This window comes from Anarrhichthys ocellatus, unplaced genomic scaffold (assembly GCF_004355925.1).
Source record: "Anarrhichthys ocellatus isolate YVR2014 unplaced genomic scaffold, GSC_Weel_1.0 scaffold8, whole genome shotgun sequence".
NCBI lineage: Eukaryota > Metazoa > Chordata > Actinopteri > Perciformes > Anarhichadidae > Anarrhichthys > Anarrhichthys ocellatus.
This window is the reverse complement of record NW_022280038.1, coordinates 1,287,441-1,310,588: the sequence shown is the minus strand read 5'-3', so window position 1 is coordinate 1,310,588 and position 23,148 is coordinate 1,287,441. Positions and strand designations below refer to the sequence as shown.

The 23,148-nt window shown below is 43.9% G+C and overlaps 1 protein-coding gene across 3 annotated transcripts in view; it reads right to left on the bottom strand.

The window, feature by feature from the left end:
- The window catches only part of lrrc49 (leucine rich repeat containing 49), a 28,205-nt gene extending 5,769 nt beyond the window's left edge, over positions 1–22,436 (bottom strand). Inside the window, exons 1-16 of one of the 3 annotated variants that reach the window (XM_031848347.1) lie at positions 22,128–22,436; positions 21,886–21,951; positions 21,745–21,787; positions 21,376–21,609; positions 21,107–21,209; positions 20,448–20,651; positions 19,678–19,744; positions 15,999–16,142; positions 10,486–10,547; positions 8,396–8,543; positions 6,370–6,453; positions 4,825–5,000; positions 4,166–4,261; positions 2,736–2,970; positions 1,460–1,645; positions 118–227 (exon numbers count right to left, since the gene is read on the bottom strand). In XM_031848347.1, coding sequence (XP_031704207.1) covers positions 118–227; positions 1,460–1,645; positions 2,736–2,970; positions 4,166–4,261; positions 4,825–5,000; positions 6,370–6,453; positions 8,396–8,543; positions 10,486–10,547; positions 15,999–16,142; positions 19,678–19,744; positions 20,448–20,651; positions 21,107–21,209; positions 21,376–21,609; positions 21,745–21,787; positions 21,886–21,951; positions 22,128–22,214 — 2,045 coding nt within the window. In that variant the 5' untranslated portion in view covers positions 22,215–22,436. Of the gene's footprint in view, positions 1–117; positions 228–1,459; positions 1,646–2,735; positions 2,971–4,165; positions 4,262–4,824; positions 5,001–6,369; positions 6,454–8,395; positions 8,544–10,485; positions 10,548–10,683; positions 10,801–15,998; positions 16,143–19,677; positions 19,745–20,447; positions 20,652–21,106; positions 21,210–21,375; positions 21,610–21,744; positions 21,788–21,885; positions 21,952–22,127 lie in introns of those variants that run through there. The other 2 variants (XM_031848348.1, XM_031848349.1) reach the window with 2 other exon arrangements.
- Positions 22,437–23,148: the final 712 nt, after the last annotated feature.

Genomic DNA, 23,148 nt, shown 5'->3' with positions numbered 1-23,148 from the left:
ATCCACACATTCTTGACATATTCAAACACACAACAGACACAGGACACGGCGCACACCTGTCATTAAGTTGCAGTTACTGTTAATTTTGTGGTTAACTGTGCGAGATCAACTTCTCACCTGGACTCCTCCAGCAGCAGGAGGAGCCGGCAACGTGGAGTTTCGGTGGCTGCTATGTGACCCAGTGTGCCGAACACGCGCTCTGCAGCGATCACATCGTTCATGGTCACCTAAGGCAGACAACACAAACCAGAGTTTTGCACACAGCAGAGGATACGTGATTGATTTGTTACTTCGTGTGCATCGAAATCTGAAAACACAAAAGTAAGAGTTACAGCTTTGTCATGGGTTGTTGCCGAAACCTGTGGCTCCATGCCTGCTCCTGTGCGGCTCGCAGCTCTTTTATTCATAATAATATAATTCTTTTAATGAGTTTAGCGTCACGGGATTTACCAACAAAAACCTCATGCACGTGGCCAACTAGCTGTCTAAACTTAAACATACAGCACTCGCACTTTCACAGAAGTTGGTTGGAAAATCTACCAGGCTAGGCTACTGACTGAATAGCTATGGCAGAGTCAGGAGAGCGTAAAAACTAAATGCAAATTATGAAGATGAGCACAGGACATTTTCATCTGAATGGGAGGACTTTTGGTTTCCCAAAAGGCACAGAATGTTGCAAGCACAAGGTAAACGTGCTGAAGTGTCATTCAGAAAAGCAGACTCTGTTTTGTATTTTACGAAAATGAATGAAGCATTCAGGGACAGTCACATTAGTATCATATCAGCTGGCATGGCTGCCTCTGCTCGTGCTAAAAATGCCTCAGAGATTGTTGTGCTGCTCTTTGCAATGATGTGTGTTTTTATTTTTATTTTTTTTTGGGGGGGGGGGCCCTGGGTTAAACCATTATGTCAAAAGCTACAAACATTAATCACAACTCTGTACTGTGTAACAGTATATCTTAAAAGATGATTTAGAGGCAAAATCCTCAGGTGCTGTAGATCATTCCAGGAGACAAGGGCCCATCATTTAAGGCTGGTAACAGTAAAGGAAAAGATTTGAGACATTTTGTGAAATAGGCTTATTTGCTTTCCGGCCGTGGAGTTAGATGAGAAGAATTTTTACAGATTAAGAAAACTAAATATGACGTGTTAATTAGTGATCCTCAGAGGTGCTGGACAGAGAAAGGCTAGCTGATTTCCAGTCTTTGTGCTAAGCTAAGCTAACAAGCTGCTAGAAGTAGCCTTACATTTAACGAAAAGACTTGAGGGCGGTAGGAATCTTCTTATCTCCATTTTTACAATATTGTGCTTCTGAAATGGCATATCAAACACATTTTATTTCATTTTGCGTAACACATACTCCATTTAACGCCTCGTCATTGTTGCTGGTTTTGTGTCTTAAAAAGTCAGCAGGAGACGCCACCTTTACGCAGCAGGAAGAAGGCATTAACAAGCTCACCTCCTGGCCATTGATCCTCTGCAGGTTGAGGTGGTGGAGGCGGTAGACGGCGAAGGAGCGCCACAGAGCCAGACTGGCCACTGGGTTGCCCTCCGGGTGGATGGTCAGCTGGTCCAGACGCCTCACCTGAGCCAGGGCCGCCAGCTGGGGCAGACGGCTGAAGTTGGTTTCCAAGAAGATCAGGTGCTGCAGCAAAAGTAACAAGTTAGTTAAAAAAAAAAAGGTATCACTATATAGCTACTGTATATTCATTCGTGCCTGTAACTAACTTAGTTGATCATGGAAAAGACTGAACTGGTAAGGAGTTTTAATCCCCTCAGGAGAATCGATTTATATTGATGATGCCTGCGCCGACATTAGTTGAGATGGACACTTGAACTTGTGCAGAAGTCTGATGTTTGCTCGACATCTGGGTCGACAGGATCATGCAGAATATGCCACACAAAGTTCACAAAAATAGTCACATTTATAAAGTAAATCGAGATAGACTGGAGAAAGGCAGTCGAGTGCACAGCAGATCAGTGCCGAGTGAAATAACTTCCCTGAAAGTTTCTTTGTACACGCCGCCTCTGCAAATACATTTACTTTATTTTGGTCCGCTTCAGTTTGTGCACTGTGAAACCGAACCAGACCAAATAGAAAACAAACCGCAAAGTATCAACTTTACTCTGATTTGGACTAGCTAGCCAAACGGACTACGGCTTATGAAAGCGCCCTTACACCAACACTTTTGGTTCAATTCAACGACAATCAAAATTTCTCTCACTAAATTTCCCTTTTCTTTTGTTTCTCTGCGTGAAAGTAAATATATATTTTCTGATTAGTCTGCAGGTAAGTGGGGTTGAAGTAAAATAAATATATACATATCAGATTATGTAGGCCCTTGCTGTAGCCCTCACCATGATCAATTAACTATTCCTTTTGTCTTTGGAACCAGTGCTCTCTTTACCACAGCACTCTGACCATTTTGTAGTGATGACAAATTACGTTGGGAGCCGTTCTGACCCCAAAAATGTGCACCAAGAAGAAATGTATGTTTTTGTGCAGGAGGGTCAGAATGACCACAACTGGATATCCAACACCCTTAGTTATCATTGCCTCATATAGAAAATGGTCCAGTGGATAATGGGCCAAAGGCAGTTTGGTGTTCGATGACACTCAATCATTTACTACAACCACATCCAAAGGAAAAATGAAACATGCACACTCCATTTTTTTTCTTCTTTACATTGACACAATCCCATGGCTCATTACGGAACGTGGCCAGTGCCCTCACCGACAGATTGGGGAACTTGACCCTTATTCGCGGCAGTGTTGGTAAAATGGAGTCGAAGCTGATGTAGCGGAAGGCGATTACGGTGACGGCGCTGGCGGTCTGAACACCCCAGCCCCTCTCCAGGGCCTCCAGGGCTCCGGGTCCGAATAAACGCAGGGTGTCTCCGTCCAGCTCCGCCAGGTGGCTGTCAGAGAGGGACAAGCTCTGAACGCTGCCGCTCCCTGACTCCAAAAGCCTGCAAAATAAACATACACACAAAAACACATTGTAAACCAGTCTTGATACGCTGAACGCAAAGAATTTGAAGGATATCTTGGGGCAAAAGTGCTTAGCATACATTTGCTTGCCAAAAGAAGGGAAAAGCTACATTGCTGTTGAGTGCGCGGTGGTCTCGTAAATGTCCTATTTGTCTCGCCTAATTGCTTTCTATTCTTCTTTACGACAGTTGAAGTGCCCTTCCGTGATAAGAGAGTCGTGAGAGTGGAGGATCTGGGCGAGTCTCAAGGAGACATAATCTCCCCGCCCGAGCCCGGCGCTCAGCCCTCTGGGTCTGCCGGCACTCGAGGGGGCCTTCTCAGCATAGCGAGAAGCCTCAGATGGCTTCTCGCTGCACGCTACCAAACGCTGATCACTTTGTGTTCAGCCCTATTCATATTTCACACCCTTCCAATCTAGAAATCCAGAAGACTAATCCTCTGATTACAGACCGATTCTTTTTAGAAAGTGTGTGTTTGAGAAGTGTGTGGGAGTGAGAGTCAGTGACAGAGAAAAGAAAAGGATGGCAAACGTGCTGTAGACAGAGAGGTGAATACGTAAGGAAACAAAATTAAGCTTTGCCGTGACCGAAGCCTCTTTGTTTGTTGCAGGCACAGCAAGACTGATCCCCCCCGGAGGTGACTCCTCTCTTTGCCGGAGTAAAGTAACTGTAAAACAAAAAGGTATGCAGGAGTAGATTGTAGTCCTGACCCAAATAAATACCTTTACCTGGACCACTAAAGCAAAAACAACATGGAGAAAAGAGGAGAGATCTGTGGTCCACTTGTAGGTGTCGATACTGTTTAAGTGTAAAAAAACGCTTTTCGTCTCTATAGCTAAATTCCCTGTTAATTTTAATACAACTCACCCGTTTAAATTATATCAATGCTTAAAGTTAGGCATGATTGAGGGCGTGGTCGCTTTGAGTGACAGGTGGGTGCCGTCCCATGTCGCTAGCTGTTTGGTGTCTGCTCTGCCGCGTCACTCAGACCCGCCTCAGCTACACCGATGATCCACCTCTTTCATATATGAATTAGAAGGAAGTTGGTGACGGCCGGAGGCACCCACTTTGAACTTCACAACGACTCCTCAGAAACCAAACGGGTGATGAGACGGAGACTAGGTCCATATATCATACACTCTACAGTGTACACACTCATGCATTTTTGTCTTACTTGGGATCTCGTGGGCTGTTTGGGCGGCTGTTGGTGCGAAGTCTGTTCTCCGTTCCCGCTGATGGCCGCTCTGGTCCTGAACCTGGGCTTACCCGTCTGATAAAAAAATCAAATAAAAAAAGACTGAGCAACACAGCAAACTATTCTTTTCAGAACCTTCTTAGATAAATTGGAAGCAAGCCTGTAAAGTCATGCTCATAATAGACTTTTTTAATCAGCTGAATCACATTCTCATTGACTATTGTGTTTCCATTCAGACGGCACTGACATAATGGTTCAGATTTTTGCAAACATAAAACTGGTTTGGAACGATCAGGGCACCCCAGATGTGTCTGCCAACAGATCTAAAGTGTTACAGTTTTATTTGAAAACAGATAATCCATGCTCAACATCAGCACCATGGCCCTTGATCAGAATTCTCCTCCAACCGAGGAAACTCATGAGTACTGTATATCAAGTCAAACCCGCTGGAAATCTAAACCCAGCGTTCATTGATCCCTTATGGTTTTTTGTTCTCATCTGAGCTACATTATGTACAGTCTAACCAGTCATAGTGCCCTCAAGAGTCACACGCTCACAGGTACTTTACCAGTGAGCGTGAATCGTCCCTCTTTTAGCTCTAGAAACGTGCCTCAATCGTCTGCTGATGTGGTGCGTACCTGGGTTCATCTGGAGAGGGCTCCTGTGCGAGGCCATTGGTCTGGGCGGGGCTGTGGGCGGGGCTGTTCTCCGGACTGACTTCTTCTTTAGCACCATTTGTTGGTGGCAGCTCCAGGCAGGCCCTGACGCCCTCCCACTGCTGCGCTGCATTACGGATCACCAGACGCCGCTTCTCCTTGAGGGATGCAACACACACACACACACACACACACACACACACACACACACACACACACACAGAGGAGGTTTCAAGTGACAGTTCTCTTGTGCAGAACACAGAGGGCTGATACTAAGCTAATGGAACCACTCCATTTATTTTGACATAATCACAGGCAAACATGTACCTCCTGCCTTGCTTGTCTCTGAGGTATGTTGCTGAAAAGTGTTTACTAGCCTTACTGGCAGATATCACCCCTTATTAAAGTAAGATCTGAAATTGTATATGCATGTGTTGGTCCAATTTATACGCTCTTGTTACAGCAGCATTTTCATTTAATTGCAGTTGCAGCAATAAAAGTGACATCCCCACCCCGCAAGAGAGATTATTTCTGCTCCTTTGCGGTCTTTCAATTGTTCTCTCCTGGCCAGGCTGTAGTTTCGATGCGCTCGGTTACGGAATGTGCCACTCCCCGACGGACGGGTGAGTCAGTATCAATCATGGCGCATCCTTCACCCTTACGAATTCTTGGCTGCGGCATTCAGTATAACATTTTCTCAACACCAGGGATTAACAGGAGTTAGGTTACTGAGAGACAATGCGTTCCGCACAGAGACTCAGCGAAAAGACACCACTGCAGGGCAGACACGGCAGAAGCACCATCCATGTGTACTTTTGCACACACACACACAAACGCAGCTTACTGCAAAACAGATGCCCGTGCAAGGCAGAACATCTTAGACCATTTAAAGAAACATAGTTTACAGATACTGTAGCACTGAGGATGTTCCTAAAGGGTACTTCTATTGTGTGATGCTGATGCTGTGAATACATTTGACAAGATGAAAGTCCATGTCAGCATCCAAAAAGTGTATTTAATGGGCAGCGCGGCCTCAAGGATCAAAAGACACATACGTTGGAAGACACCTAAGAAGAGGGGAAAAGTAACGACAAATCCTGAGCATGACCTAAACAGTTTAGAGCTTTCTCATCGAATGTGTTCTGATGGGTAAAAAGCACCATTAAGAGGCCAAAGTGGTTGTTATTGTCCAAATACACACTTAATCCTGACTTTAACCTGGATCCCAAAAATATAAAGGCCTGAAGCTACCTAACACTGCATTTACACCACAGTATATATATAGTGTAACATTCATCACATCTCATCAGAAATACGGTATGTGGTAGTTCTGGAATGCTCCATCCAATACTTTGAACCACGTAGTTATCTTCTTCCTACGAAGAATAACTAACCATACAACACCCAGCATATAAAAAAGGGCACATTGGTTCAGAGGACACCTGTAAATGTACTCTCTGAGATGTAGGCCGCCATGTGTATTTGCTACATGCTCGGCAACAGGAGCTAATCAGATCAGACCGGTACCTTATGAATGGTCTGCTTGTGGCTCTCCCTCTTCTTCTCCTCCTCTTTTCGAGCCTGTACACCAGCCATGCGCCGATCCTCGTCCTGAAAAAGATAGCTCGTGCAATCAGAGTGTCGCTCCATTCATGAGTTCTGAATTATTCAGGAGGGAGGGGAGGGGGGGGCACAAAAGACGCCACCAGGAAAAGGCTTGTCCTCTACAGAGGGGGGGGACCGGACCGCGGTGGAGGATGGGAGAAGACTCTCACATCAGCCGGCTGCATCACGGGATTATCTCTCTGATTTTCAGTCTCGGATCAACCGGTCCCAGCTGTTTGGCCAAAATTCCCAGAATGCAACGCTGCCGACACAATCTGAGCGTGCCAGCCGAGAGCTGGGGGATATTCAGCTGTCTGTGACGAGCTAGCAGAGACGACGCTTCAGCCGGATCAATGGTGACAAAACTCTAGCCTCACCGGTGTCAGCTGGTGGAGGCAGATTAAAGATGTGAAGCCATTATGTCACTACTTTACACTAAAGTGCTATTTCTTCAGCAATAACAATGTCTTTGTTTGGGCAGCCTACACATAGTCTATTAGGCTGATTATTTGACTGTTAAGGCCTCAGTATTCAATTTAATACTAATTCAAACATTTTAATCTCTATTTGTCATTTCGGCTTTATTTTCTATATTTAAATGATTTCCAGGTAAACATAATAATCAGAGTTGGATTATATGTTTTATCACTCAATAAAATGTAATGGCTATAAGACAATTGACTTCTGGCTCAAATTTCCTCCCTGAAAACAGAGAGAAACAGCATTTATTCATTTTTCCCCAAAGCTCAAAAGTAGTACTGTATCTCCTCATTTGCAGTATTAACTGTCATTTCATTCATAAATCCACTTTGCCAGCAGTCAGGCATAGATTTTTATTTCAAATAATCTGATTTGCCTGCTGAGAACATAGTGCTCTGGGGGCAAGTTTCTTTGCAAAACGGTTAGAGGGGAAAATATAGATCTTCAGTGACTACAACCAAGTCTGCCCCCAGTAATGTCATGACACAGTTTGAAAAGATGTAAACTCTAGTCCTCGGCCGACTTTGTTGATGTCAAATAATCAAAACTTTGCATCTCCGTGGAAATAAAACACCTTCCCTGTTTTCAGGATTTGACAGCTAGTTTGTTGAAGGGGTTGATGGGCCCTGGAGGTTGTGAAACTTGCTAAACCTGTCAAGGAACACATGTACCTTACAATTCAAGTAAAAACATGAAAATTGTTGAATTGTGACGAGTTTTTTTCTATTTTTTTTATGTATCAGCTGTATGTTCTGAGGGCAAGGTGTGTGGTACTTACAGATTCCTTTTAAAGTGCAAGCTGAGACCTGGGTGCTCCCTGCTTGACAGCCTCTAAAAAGCATGCTGATATTTCACTGGAGCACTTTGCTGGCATGCTATATATATACAATGACTTCATGTTTATGCTTGAGGATAATCATTGTTTTGTTTAACGGGAAACGTAGCGTGTGTTGTAAATGCTTAGCTTCAAGTCATAGTTTAGTCGCCGATGCAGGTTTGACTCTAAAAAGGCAACCGGGGAAAAGTATGACTGTTGCACGAAACAAAGACTAATGAGTGTCTAGGAGATGCCCCCGTAGACAGTGAATAGGAGACTGCCTATGAACGGGTCGCCGTAAGTTTCTTTTGAACAGTAAAATCATAATAAAGTTTATGTCAAGACTCAGCATGTGCAGCGCATAAAGGTTATGGCCGTTAGCTGAACATGACCGTCTGATGAACCACGAGTTGTGAGGGTTTTATAGCTTTAAGTTTGTCATAACACTACATCCTCCTGGCTGTCCATTATGTTTGAAAAAAGAAAAAAATTGCCGAAACAATGTAGAATGTAGCAGAAATAAAAATAAAAAGATAATTATAAGGGACAATAAAATAAAATTACAGCCACAGTTATTTGGCCAGGGGCCAGTTTTCCCTCTGGTAAACAAACACACACACACATAGGCGCAGTTAAACATTTCGGCCTTACTGTGATGCGCTTCATGTCCAGCTGTTTCAGATGAAGCACACAGCGCAGGACGGCCTGCTTGTACCATGTCTCCAGGGCTACAGGATTCCCATCCAGGGTGAGCTCGGATAGGGAGCGCGACTCTCCAAGGCAGGCTAGCCGATCCAAACTAGACACAAAGGAAAAAGTTGCACAGAAATACGAATGTACGAGTCATCCAACTTTCCCCAAACCTATGTTTTCATTCTATGATTCCCTCTACTTTTAATCTGTATTGACAGAATGGAGCTAAGCTAAAACAAGACGTGAAAATATCGGTAATTTAGCAGGCACACTGGCAGCTCAACATTACTCAGGGGGGGCGATGGATGTTGATATTACCCTGTGGCAAACAAAGACGTGCTTAGTAAAGCGGTGGAGATTCCATCATCGCTAATTTATGATAATAACCTTGATGAATCATTTGCCCGGAAACACTGACTACATTTCACTGTGCCTGATACTAGCCGGGTTCCTTTGGATGCAAAAGAGGATCGGACAACAAACCTCTGATGAACTGGTGGTGCTCCAACAAATGCAATGCAACAATGTCACAATTCACATTGCATTTGGGGGTTGACCTCTCTTCTACACTGGAACATGCTGTAGGTCTGAGACTATTATCCATCTATTACACGCAGTAACCTCTGTATTAACTCCCATGCATGGACAATACGTTGTGTCATTACATATAATAACTTATAATGAAGACATTTATATTCTAGCGATAATGAAGAGGTGATTATAAGTGACAACTTGAGAGATCCCAATGGAGCTATTTTGCGGCCAATGCCCTCTCGGGTATCGTTACTATGATAAAACCGCTCGATGATTGGTTGGAGTAGTGAAAAGTCTACATGCACCTGTCCCTAGTTGCAATCAAAGGTCAAATATGAATATTAGAAATATTGTGTGCGCAGAGTGGGGTGTGGTTGAACGACAACTCATGCACCCATTTCTTTATTGACTTCTCATTGTTATTTCTGTCTGTAACACCGGATTTAAGAGGTGGCTGATGGAATAAAAAATGAAAAATGAAGTTCCCCAAGGGGAAAAAATAAGGTACATTATCATAATTCAGGCAGGGAAAAGTAAAAAAAAAAAATGCAACATCATGACACGTGAAGTAATAATTGCAAACATTCAAGAGGCTCCAACATCCTCCACTGACTGCACCAAGCAGACAAACCTCTACCTAGCAACAGAGCACAGCTGTATCAGCACTGAACACTTTCTCAACACGCACCGTTTCCACAATGTCATGGTGAGCATCCATTAAAAAAAAAAGGTCATAATGGTGTCATGTAGAAGAAAAAAATGTGTAAAATATATGTACCTCAGCAATCACGCTATACTTACAGTGTCACTCTATTGTGTGATAAAGGAGTTCACAAATATGAACTATTATTTATTTGCTGCCTCTTTCTTCGTCATGACCCTCTCTGAAGCCCTGTGTCAGACACAGATTCATGCAGACACTAGAGGAGACGGGCTGTCTCGAGACGTCAGGTCAGATCTATCACGCCACAAGGTGACTATGGTCAAGGATGCTAATCAAACATGTCCCGCCCTGAATCCCACACACAGGCCCCTCCTTAAAGCGGCCGTATTCAGTGGGAGGGCTATGCTAGCGTTATCAAGTGAACTATGTGACATCTTTACTGCTAGGTTCAGACAGTGAGAATCATGAGACAGAAAAAGAAACGGATCACAGATATTGGAAAAAGTGTGTAAAGCAGGTTGACGTTTGCGCAAAGTAACAAAAGACACCTCTCAGTCCCCCTGCTGCCCTCTCTTAGCCTGCTTCACTGCTGCCTGAATAACTTTAAAGTATTGGCACAGCCTTCTTCTTAGATAACAGCTAATTGCTGACAATAAGAACACATCTGGGTTATGTTTTTCTAGGTTACAGTAACTGCCCCCCGCGGTGTGTATTCTGCCTGCAGCTTCTCGGTCCGGGCCCTGCCAAGAGCCGAGGGGGGGGGGGGCGGACGTGAAACTGTACCGGCCACCATCCCCGTCCCTGCCCCGCGGGGAGGAAGGGGAGGGAGTTAAGCGGCACAAGAGCTTACCTGCTGATGTTGTTGCAGCTGAGAAAGAGGCGCTGCAAGCGGGGCAGGCGGTCCACCTCGGTCTAGAGGGAGAAAGAGAAAGCGGGAGAGGGGAGAGTGAGAGACGGAGGGATGCGAGGAGGAGACGGCGCTCGGGAAGAGGGCACTGCATCGTCGCTGTCGTCAGAGCTCCGTATCCCTCTCCATTTCCTCAGTCACCTTGCAGCTCTCGGCTCCGGCACACAGCATCCCCATCCAATCCTGCGCACGCATACACACACACACACACACATATACACACACAGCACGCCGCCTTGTCTGCACATGGAGAGGAGGGGCAGGGGGAGAGAGAGAGAGAGAGAGAGAGAGAGAGAGAGAGAGAGAGAGAGAGCATCAGGAGGAAAAGGGGGAGGGGAGAGAGAGTGGAGAGTGTGCGCTGCGCTAATGCAGAGATCCCCTGCTGCAGGAGGGCGAACTCGAAATGCCACGAGAACACATATACACACAATGTACCTCGTCAGGCCAGAACAATAGCTTGGGTACATACAGCGGTAACTGACTGGGGGTGGGGGCTGTTTCTTCATCAGGCAGGCTAAGTAAATCAATGCAGAATTTAGTGGGCGGGCCGGGGTAAGGAGCAGCAGCTGGCTAGCTGGCAAGATGTTCACAGAGGATAAACAGGGACGTGGGCAATGTCAAAACCACAATTACTTCAGCTAATCAGATGCTGAGTGTGAGTGTGTGTGTGTGTGTGTGTGTGTGTGTGTGTGTGTGTGTGTGTGTGGATGGCCAGCGTTGCACAAGGCTTGAAGACACTCCCAGACCCAGGAGCAGTCCGAATGAGCTGCGTCAGCAGTCCGCCCCATACTGCAGCCACCGCCTCCAGAACTCTTGCCGGTCTCCATTCAAACGAGAGATCAGCCTACTGCGTTCAGGCTACGCCAGCTTCTCAAGCAGAAAACGGTGCAACACTGCAGCACACAGCCTGGTCGTTCAGAAGATTCCCCACCACCTCCATCCGCACAACCCTTTTAAATATAGCACAACAATTACTCATCCTATAGTTTCACCCATCGCAACGCACCGAAACGCCCACCACAGTACAGCGAGCAACATCAGGGGGCAATGCTGGAGAGGGAGAGCTTGTTTTGTAATGGTTTTGTGGGCGGCTGTTGTGCTCCATCTATGGCGTTAATATAATGAAATCATCTCCCCCGTATGGATCGGTTTCACCTAGTTATATCTGAGCAGTGAGGTTTTTACAACATGCTGGCACACAATGAGAATAAGCATAAGGAATAAGGAGGCCCATACAGACCGACACATCAAAATAACCTGCAACATTTGAAACATTTGCTGCACATGCCTCCGCTTACTAAGGCTGTAGACTAACGGTCTGTTTTGTTGAAAACTGTTTTACAGTGTACATTCATTGTATTGTTCTCTGCTCAGCTTTCTACATATCACACACTGAAAAAGAAAAGTACTGTTTGCACGTAATACCTGATGAGGCTGAAATAGTTACCTGACAATTATGTTATAATACAGGGATCTGTTGTTTTCCCAGAATTAAAACTCGATTCATGACGTGAACAAAGTAGTGAATCAGAGAAATCAAACGCTATTTTCTGATTGTTTTCGCAGTTACATTCTGAAGCACAAATAAACACTAGTGCACCTGTTGTGTTTTTTTCCCAAATTCCATATCTCCGTTTTTTAGGAATGTCGTGTTTTACGATTCAAGAACATTTCGTCATCGGAAAAAATGTCCAATAAAATTTAAAGAGTTTTAAATATTTAAAAAAATTGGACGTAACACAATATTACACTCTTTTGTTATACAAGAAAGTCCTTGAATACAGTTATAAAACAAAACACTCCACCCTTTTGTAAAAAGTAAGCGCTCTAAATGTAGCAGTTATTGGCGAATTCAGGCGACAGGCAACCCCCCCCCCCAAGTTTCCTGCGTGTCTAGCGCTCTTATTGGCTGTATCTCCCTGACAGGTAAGATAAGTAACCTGCTGATGCATTGGGCTTAAGTCGTGCAGTGAACTACGCTAACCGTCTCAGTGTAAGTGTGATTGCGTCTGTGTGTGTGTGTGTGTGTGTGTGGAGCTAAAACTCGCCCTCATTGAAATACCAACACAGAGAGCAGAGGAGAGAAACTGCGTGCTCGTGAATTAAACAAAAAAGTAGGGGAATAGTTAATTGTCTGTTCGTACAGCTTAGGCGCTGTGAAAAAAATGCTTAAAATGATGGGGAAAACCCTGATTTTCATTAATTGCATCCATATTTTGGCAAATTCTACGACAATCCGCAGGTTACAGGCGACTTTTTGATCTTTATCATCAAATACCACGATTTTGTCCGTGTTTTCAGCATCGTGGAAAGTCTGTGCTCTGTATTTTAGGAAATTCCTTCATTATAGAGCCAAATTAACGTTTGTCAGGTGACTTCAGATTGTGTTGCTGAATATATGATTTGTCAGCTGTATGCAAACATACCGGTTTATTGTCATGCATGGAGTATTTTGTTGCATTAGATTGTGTAATGTTTTACTGTGCATCTCAGCAGTGCAGGGGTGTTCTCTTTCCTTCTTTTAAAAATAAAAACTGCTAGTCATGCTAGCTAAATCTAACCGTCCACCGCACTCCCAGTGTCTCAGTCCAGTCTCTGTATGGATGCTGGGGAAGCGGCGCCATCGCTGTCTGAGACTAAATATAGCAGCCCTGTCTCAGACAGAATGATGTCATCACTGAGCTGATGTGCTGTATAACAATCGCCCACCAATGTGGTCTCTCTTTCTCTCTTCTTCTTTTTTTTTGAATACAGTTTGATTAGAGCCAATCGTCTGACAGGATTCGATGTGAGGTTGGTTACGAGCGCGTTGCTGTGCGTGTGTCAGCCTGCGGGTGTGTATCTGTGTGGCTGCGCCTTCCCCTCTTCCTCCCGGCTCCACCCTCTCCTTGCTGACAGCTTGTGTGTCTTCGGTTCTCACATTCACACTGAGCTCTGGCAGAGGCATTACTCCACAAACACAGAGCTATCACCGCTGTCTCTGTTGCATGCAAAAACACACGACGAAAGCTGCTCAAATAAAACAGACAGGTACACGACGTGGATGCCAAAGGGGGGGGGTTTAAAGGTTGTTTAGCTGTTGGTTTTTTTGTTGCTTCTCTTTGATTAGCACAGACTTAAGGTGTGAGTTTAGCCGGCACACATCAAGTGCGCTAGACGCCGTGCGTTATGCACGTGCAACTGTTGAGACGACAATCTGGTGTTAAGTGGTTATGGTTGTGTTGTTTTTGCACTGGTTTTGTTTTAAACTATTAATTAATAGTTTGGATTGTTATTTGCAAAAGTTACCTTTGCTTTTTTTTCCAATTACAGTTTTTCTATGCTCTTCGCCTTCATTTTTTGCCGTTATATTGACCCTGTCTTTGATAATTCAAGTTTGAATATTAATACTTTCCACAGCAATGTGAGGCAGAATGCTGATTTGATGATCCCCTCAGTTTCAAATTTAAAAAGTAAATCAAAAAGGTAGAACTCAGCTATGTAATGTTAGCAACGGGGAAATTATGTAATAGAGTGTATTCAGATGTGATGAGGAGTGATGTATTTATGACCCCATCAATCTCACACACACACACACACACACACAGATTAGAGCTGACTACTCTATAACGGAGCTTTCAAACGGCATTGTACATTTTTTGTGCATTTTCAGTGATCGTGATGCTTGACTCACTACTGGCCCCACAAGAAGACAAGTCCATGTGGAGGAAAATAAACTCCCGCTAATCCATAAAGCCAGTTTGCCTCTGGGTGATGCCTTTCTGCTTTGTCTGTTCTATCAGTGCTCCATCTGACTACCCAACTCTTCCAAACAAGTCACCGTTCCTGCTGCCAAATACTGTATGTAAAAAGCCTTACTTATTGACAGCCACAGGATTTCTCATTGGAAAGACCCACCAGCAAGTGTAAACTATAGACTGTATATAAGAAGTGGATGTAGTCACCGTGACGTCACCCATTGGCTTGTGGACTGCGGTTGTGAAGCCTCGAGTTCAGTATTTTGGCCGTCGTCCATCTTTTTTTTTTTGCAACCAGCAGTGTACAACCGAAGGCTGAATAAGACATTTTAATTATTAACTTTCATGAAGTGAAAACCCACTGTGATAGGGTTGAAGTTGTAAGACGAAAACACGGACAACTCCCAGACCGAACAACGCCGGGGTAGCGACCTGTCAATCACAGTAGCCCCGCCCTATAGCATACCCTGCTTTATGGTCTATTGGACTCTAAATGGGGCTTAAGGCACTTCCACATTGGCTTCACTTCTCAGAAGCGGAGGTTGCCGCCTCATAAACAGCAAAGGTTTTATGAAATAACTATGACCTGAATATTAATTGTGTTAATGTTTCGAAATGCAAAAATATTCACTTGAAGATAAAATATGCATTTAAAACATATAATGCTTATACTATATGTATTGGATGACTAAGCCTTACATCTAAGCAAGTCTTGAACTTACTTATTCCAAGTCCCTCACAGCTTTTTATTTTCTAGCCGAGAATTTCACTTTTCATGTGCCTTGAATGAACGGGGACACCTGGACACCTGGAGGAGGATTATATACTGCCTGATACAAGCACTTGGCAGCAAACACCACTAATGACAGAGGCTGGAGAATCTGCTGAGGTGTAGCATTCTTCCTCTCCTGTGTGTCAAATGAAACATTGCATCTGATAATTAGGACTGGAAGTGGTTCTTGATCAGATCTTGCAGGCGGAGGACAGGGTGAGTGACAGGGTGGTTTATTATACAACACAATGTTGGATTCCATTCCTTATTTTCTACCCCCAAGAAGCAGGAAAGAACTTAGGGGATTTGCATACAAATGAAGGGGCCTGTTTTGGCATGCACTGTTCTGTTTATCAGATTAAAAGTAAAGGAATCGAGGTGAGCGAACCTTCGCGTTAAGAATATCCAGTTTCTCTTTCACCGCGCCAGAAAGTCAGAGGGAGGTTGCGGGTAACGACCTACGTCTCCCTAGTTAACAGCACGGAGATACATTTCACCGCAGACTTTCGTACAAAGATGCTATTGATGTCGTGTCTGTTATTTTGTGAGACAAAGAAAAATGCTACATGTGATCCCATAACAGGGGAAACAGTAACCACGCAGAGGACACGGGCCAAAGGAATGACATGAAGATGCAAGACGGGGGGGCGCGCTACTCGTTCTTTCTTCCTATGAAGAACATTCTCATAAGGAACAGTTGTCAGGGTGCATGTACTCAACACATTTGTTTGACACATAATATTTCCAACACCTACTTGCACTTTCAAATGAAAGAAAACAGAAGCCCCACAAAGGTAAAAGGGCAGCAGAAGCTACAGTCTTGGTTGAAAATGAGATTGTGTGAACAGTTGGTGTCTTTTCCTGCGTATGAAGGAGTAGAATAGTGAGCATGCAGTGAATAAAAAGCTTTTGAAGCTGCCGCTAATCGGGAAAGAGGCCCCCCTCACCACAGCAGAGACGCAGTTGTGTCGCAGGTTGAGTTCAGTCAAACAGTCCAGGCCCTGCAGGTTTTCCACTCTGGAGATGTCGTTTCCCGCCAGGTTCAACGCTTGCAGCTCGCTCAGGTGAGACATGTTTTCTATCCTGCAGATCTGGATGGACGCACAAGTGAGACGAAGATATTGCACAGCATAAAACAATGTGACCTGGCATTCATTAGATAATGATATTCTACGTACAGAGAGACAGACAGAGGGAGGCAGAGCTGGCAGAGCTGGCAGAGCGTGACGCAAAGGAAAAGAAGGTTCACATTTATTTAGAGTTCTTTAGCCCGCACACAGCTATAAATGTTTTTGGGTGCAATGGGGGGACAAAATGCAGTGTGCTCCATTTTCTTGGCGATGCCTGAGGCTTCAACTTTTACCACTCCCCTCATTTACCCTAGAGTCAACCACTTCACGGCAACGGTCTGTATCACTTGTGAACATCTTGAATGGCTGGTATGCAGCCAGTCACATGGAGTCGTGACTGCTGTTTGACCTCCCAAACCGCGAGAACAAACAAGCAGCTGAGGGTCGGTGCACAGTTCTCCCTGCTCCTCTGTATGGGAGAGTACTTCAGGGCCCCTGCTGTCATAAAGACACTTAATCATTAGGTGATCAAGGATTCTGTCAAAATGCAATACCCAACCATTAGTTTAAATGTTAAATACGGTAGGTTGATGGCAATAGAAAGTTTGCAAAAAAATTAAATAACGAAATGTTGTTAAAATTAGTAATAAAGATAACTATGAGAATCAAAATGTATTATGTATCAGCTCAAAGAGAAGTGTTTTGGAAAGTAGGCCGTGCAAAAGTTTCTGGGCTTTGGACAAGTTAGTACAGCACTCCCAGATGGTCCATACGCGCAACTAAAGAAGATTTAAAAACAAGAAGTACACAAACCTACAGAGAACCACTATATGTGCTTTTTATCTGGTCCTAGTCAGCGGATGAATTGAAGTTGATCTATTTCTTGTTTTAGGGAGTTCAGACAGGCAGACATTACAATAGAGATAACAGCACTCAGCAGTTTTTGAAAACTGGCTTGAGTGAGAAATTAACACATTCCGGCAACGTTCATTAAAATGATTCAAATATTCAGAATCACAAACCAGGGAGGTCCGACTGCTATTGTTATTTGTGTTAGATGCATGAACAAGTGTGCTGACAGTGCACATACAGGTGGATGATAATACACAATAGCGCATCAAGTCAACCTGCATGGTCAAGTCTGCCGACGGGTACAGCAGAGTGAGATCATCCCGCTGCATTGAAAGACCTTCACAGCGGTTGTATTGTGGCGTCACAGCGGAAAGCTTTCTGTCATCACACACTAACAGGACAAAGGCACCTAAGAGGTAAGAGAGGAAGGCTTGTGTGGTCCAGAATATCAGGACGGTAAAATGTATGAATGTAAAGCAGCCGGTGGATGGCACACAGCTGCACGCTTAGTGAGCCTTCCCTACGTAGATTATGGTCTTAAGGTTAACATTATTATCAATAAATGAATTATCTCAGGCCCAGACGTCGGCATCCCGGACAGACCTAACTACAGTTATATGGAGGAACTAGTTTTTTTCGACCATATGTGAAACTGCTCACAACAAGGTGTGTGGGTTATCTTGGGTAACCGGGTCATGATTTCTGGGAAGAGACATTCCTTGTCGAGTTTTTCAAATTTTTTGGCGCTTTGAGTACCACAAGCAGAGTGCCATAAAGCCCCATTATATGGGACAAAGGAAGAACATCTCTCCGGCTGATATCTCCAAAACAATCCAGATTGATAAATAGCACTTAAGAGGGAGAATATAGTTTGGATTTGCGGGTGAACTGTCCCTTTAAACATTAGTAGAAAACTCTTGAGAATGTGTCAAAACCTCGTGTTAGAGGTGTCGTTAATGGCAGCAAAGCGTCGCAGAGCGTGCTTGTGGGGAGTGTTCCAGCTTCACCCTAACCCAAAGTGCTATGCTTACCACACATGACAGATAAAGTCAAATTAAATCATGTCTGGATTTGCAGGAGGGATGTAATTATTTCCACCACGGATATGGGCTTAACAAACAACTCTGCGATTCTTTCACTTCGTTTTACACACCCCGTAGGGCATTCTCCACTGTCTTCTGCGGGTGCTCCAGTCAAACTGCTCGAGTGAAAAAATACCACCGCCAAACTAGAGATTGGATATCCAACGTTGTCAGGTCACATCGTAACCCCGACACTTGGTTCACTGAGGGCCAAGTGTGCGTTGGATGCACGCTCCCAAAGAGAATATCTCCTTTTGAATGCTGGAAATAAACAGACATCCTGTTACGGAAATGAGGGGTGAAAAGAGGTGGTGGGGGGGTGGAGGGGGGGGTGATGTGAGCCTCACTGCTAGGAGGAAGAGAGTATGACAGTGATGTACTCCTTGCGGTTAAAGCGGGAACACAAAAGGAAATAGGATGAGCAGCTGGTGTTCTACGACTAAACAACAATACTACTTTCATACTTTAATTAAAGCGATTCACAATAGGTTTGGGTGGTTGGGTCTCCAGTGAGTTTGGAAAACGTTGAGTGAAGGTTATTGAACAGTTATTTAAATGCGCAAACCAGGAGGTTTTGAGGTCAGTGAGTGAAAAGCAACCCGTCCTGGTCGGAACAATAGATTTATCATCTGCTCCCCATCAGGCTCCTGCCAACAAATGGCTACCTCTGAATGCAATGTGCTCTCATTACCAACAAAGCCAGTACAAAAAGATATGTATCGATTTACTGATTCACTCCTTATCAGAATTGTTTAAATGAACTGTAGAGATGCAGTTAAGTAACACAACAAGTGGACAGAAATTTGAGGCAACGAAGCATGCTCTGTCGGGGAAAAAAACCAACGCTGTAAGCGGCCTTTGAATAGTGAGCGGGACGCCTGCTTATGCAAAGAGCAGCCAACATCAGAGCGGGAGGGGAGTCTTACCAGGTCTCTGGAGCAGCTCTCTGAGGAGGGGCGTGGGCGGCATGCTGGCAAAACACTAATTTGTCCAAGGGAAGCCTTTCCATTCTATCTTTGTTTTCCAGGAGCTATTAAAATCCTCATCCGACATCACATCCTTTTGTTTCCCAGGTTTTAGGTAACATGAGCGAGCCAAGGTTCTATCGCGGAGGCTGAACAAACAGCCGCTCAACAACAGTTTCAGACTCAAATTAATTGAAGAGCAATATAATCGGCTTCAGTTCATCACCATTCGCTGATGGAGAAAACAAAGAAACAGTTGTGCCTGTTGGATAAATTATGCTTGGGCCGCTGAGGAAATGAATGTGGGAGTAGACCCTTGACGAGAACCTGTGGGTTCTGATGGTGTTCAATCCTTTGTTCTCCAACAGTGCTAAAACTAATGCTGAAGTGAAGTCCCTAAAAACGGAGGCAGGTGAACGGCTGATCACAACACCCACCAGAGTTTAAAAAGACACTGCAATATCAAACAGAGAGGGACCTATTTTGTTCAATCAATCTACGAAATAGAGCTGCGCTACTACAGTGTAATGATTGTCACGCCTGATGATTCACTTCTGCTGAACTTTACAGCTAAAAATCATTTACAGCGTACGCAGCTCAGTGACCAAGACCGAACAAACTTGGAGTGTAGATGGGAGTGTACTGAATGGACAGTACCTGATTGTCATGCAAATCCAGGATGTTCAGTTTGGACAGGCTCTGCAAGCAGCATATCTTACGGATTCTGAGAAGGGACATACATTGGAAAATATGACTTAAGAAATGTACACGTAAATTCAATTTGTCACAATGTCAGCAATCAATAACACATTTTTTTTGCCCCTTCTTAAATGTACCAGGTGTCTATTAAACAGGTACCAAGCGGAGGACAGCAAGCGTATTAAAAGGTTACATTCCCAGAAACCGAACATACAGTACAGAGGCTGAACAGGACTGTACAGGACTGTCTATCAAATTACACCGAAGGATGAAAGGCTGGATTCTCTCGAAGAATGCCAATGGAAACCTAAATCAGTGGCATTCTTTACTCTGCAACAACCACATATGGCTGCGTAGGGAGGTCAGAGAAGATGAACAGATAAATGTCATGTCCTACAGAGAGTTAAACAAATGGCACGAGTTCGTCTGAAAGATCTTGATGTCTTTCACAATGAAGTATTAACTTAATCTTCCTTCCTGTCGACCATACATGCAAACAGGATGTCTAGAATAACCTAAAAGCAACTTTTACATATTTTACATTAAACCACAGATCTCCAGATGTTAAAGAACAATATGCAATTTGATGTCTTTGCATTGTCACCCACTCTGCAACATCTGCTTTACTAGCTCAAATATGAACTGTACAATACTACCTGTTTTAACAGAGGCAACTCTGTTCAAATTCTTGCGTTCCTTTTCTTTTGAATCCAACGATGACATCTCACCTGTTCTTCCCCAGCATCAGGATCCTGAGAGAGCTCAGAGATTCAATGCCAGTCATTTGGGAGATGTGATTGTCGTACAGGTTCAGGAAAACGAGCTGTTGCAGATGTGACAGATGCTGGATCCCTGTGATTAGATTGTGCTGGAGGTTGAGAAACTGTAGTTCATCCATAATGCCCAGCTGGGGGCATTCCTCCAGACAGCGCCTGGAAAATTATAAAGAACAGTTTTTGCATGATTTAGCCTTTTTATGGTTGACATTTAGTTAAGCAAATTAACGATTTAACGTCTCACTCTACATATATAGATTGACTTATATCTGCTCTGTCACCAATTTGTCAGCAAACACATATCTTTGAGAGGAGGTGTGGGTATTTAAAGGGACTTTGCTGCTTCCTGGTGGCAATCTGGAGCACGTGCCATTTGAAGCGAAAGTGCTATCATTTCTACTGTAAATACTGTGACAAGCATGACTCCATAAAACCAATAATGACTAAAGAGAATGAACAACAATGCAAGTAAAGATAGGTAGAACTGCCGTGGCGCATGACATGTCAATCAAACGTCCAGATTACAGTGGCAGCTAAATTAAAATGTACTGTATTAGACAAATATAAGTCTAACCTGTTAGAATTGTTATTTAAAAAGAAACCAGACGTACCTGTCCATGTCGATTCCTTGAAAACTGGATGCAAAACTGTCACAGGGCGATCGAGGGAAGGGAAAACCAGGGACTGCATTGTATCTAAATCCTCCAGAACCAACTGATATGGACATTAAACACTGACTTCAGGATACACTAAATAACACAGTGTATTGCATACAAATCAACAATCTTAGTTGTAGACTACAAACTCTAAATCTAAAATTCATCAACGAAACTAGTTTCCCAATTCCATCATATTTTCCAAGTGACATTGCCGTATTTACCTGATGGCTGAGCAAGGCTTAAGGTATTCCGGTAGTAAGTGGCCCCTGCACTGTGGGATAGTCTCCTAGATTTATCTCTTGTATCTTGTGAAGCATGTGAAACTACATCCAAACCGCTATGAGCACCACATCCTAGTGGCACTAGATTCTGTACAGGGGGATCTGTAGAGTCACTGGCAAATGATGGCACAAAAGGTGTCTGGGCAAGTCCTCTGCAAGCATGCAACCTGTTTTCTACAGAGATGCATGGTATAGAACAAAGTGTGCAAACAGTAAGATCATGTACATACCTTAGCCATTCATGAATATACAATACAATGCTAAATCACACAGAAAAAAAAGTGTACAAATGGACTGGTTAAAGCTTACCTGGGTTGTACCGAGTCGTGTTTTTTTCATCTTGAGAGTCAGTCTGTATTTAAACATGATAGATTGAGAAGCACTTATTGGGGGAGAGTGTCGGCTATTAACCACATATCTCGTCTCACAGTGTTCTTTGTCATGACTCACCATCCTCTGGCCTCTCTCCGGAACCAGTGATTTGGCACTTGTAAGGTGCAACTTGCAGCTGTTGACCTGCAAAAACATTTTTTACTAATTCGAACATTAGCATGTAGTTAGCTAGTTAAGCTAGGCTACTAACTTCAACGATAACCGACTATTTTCTCCACTGAGCCAGACACTTAAACTTTTATTGGTTAGCCCATTAAACTTTGAAGCAATGTTAAAAGACTATTAAAATTGGTATTTACCGTGGGGGCGAGAAAAACACATCTCTCGTTGACACTGTTGAGTTTCTGAGCTCGCATCGTTTTGCCCCCAGTTCGCTCCGACTCCATTTATGTTTGCTAACGTTAATGTTTGCTAAAACCAACAGAACACACGCTCTATTTCAGCAGCGGTACTGACTTTACCCTCATGAATATTTTAAAGAAATAAGCGAACTCATTTGCGACAATAAGACACTTTAAGAGCAAACGTTAGTTTGTCCAAAAGCGATATTCATATTTACTTCAGGCACAACAAACTTCTTGGGGGAGACAAGCCCTGTTGCCACGGCAACGACGGCGTTGCTTGGTTACGCTCACTTCCGGTGTCACTAAAAAGCACTCCGTAGGGAAACTATATGAGCACCTCTGGTTTTCTGGTTCTAAGCTGCTAATGTAGTTTGCTGTGCGGACTGTACCTGACAGAGGAGGCCTACTTGCATCAAGTACAGAGAGTGGGCAGAACAGGGGTCAGATGGGGCCCACAGCTCATAACACTAGGGCCCCCTACCGGGTTAAGCTGGCCATGTTTATTAAGCCTTAAGTCTTGATGTCATTGTACATCACACTGAGGATAATTCTCAGTTAAACAGGTCAAGGGTAAAAAGGCCTAGCAGCCAATCGCACACGCCCCATCGGAATACACCTACTACAGAATAAACAAATGGTCTGATGTACACGGTGGCCTAAGTTAACACTAGTAGCCTCTGCTATGGTCAGTCACATTTACCTTTGAGGTGTGGGTGCAGTGAAAAACTATTTTTCCAGCAACACAGATAAACGAGAGTAATCATCTCACAATTAGAATAAATTAGGCACATGGGCAAATTGTTGGTGTTTTTTACACCATTTCTGAATATAAGGCCACTATAACCCACTGGGGTTGTAAAACAAAGTACTATATTAGTAGTGATGCTAATTACAAACAATATTATTGCGTGGCCTTTTTTTCCATCCTAATTGTAAACATAATTAAAAGGGAACACCTCAAAAAGCAAGCAGTTAC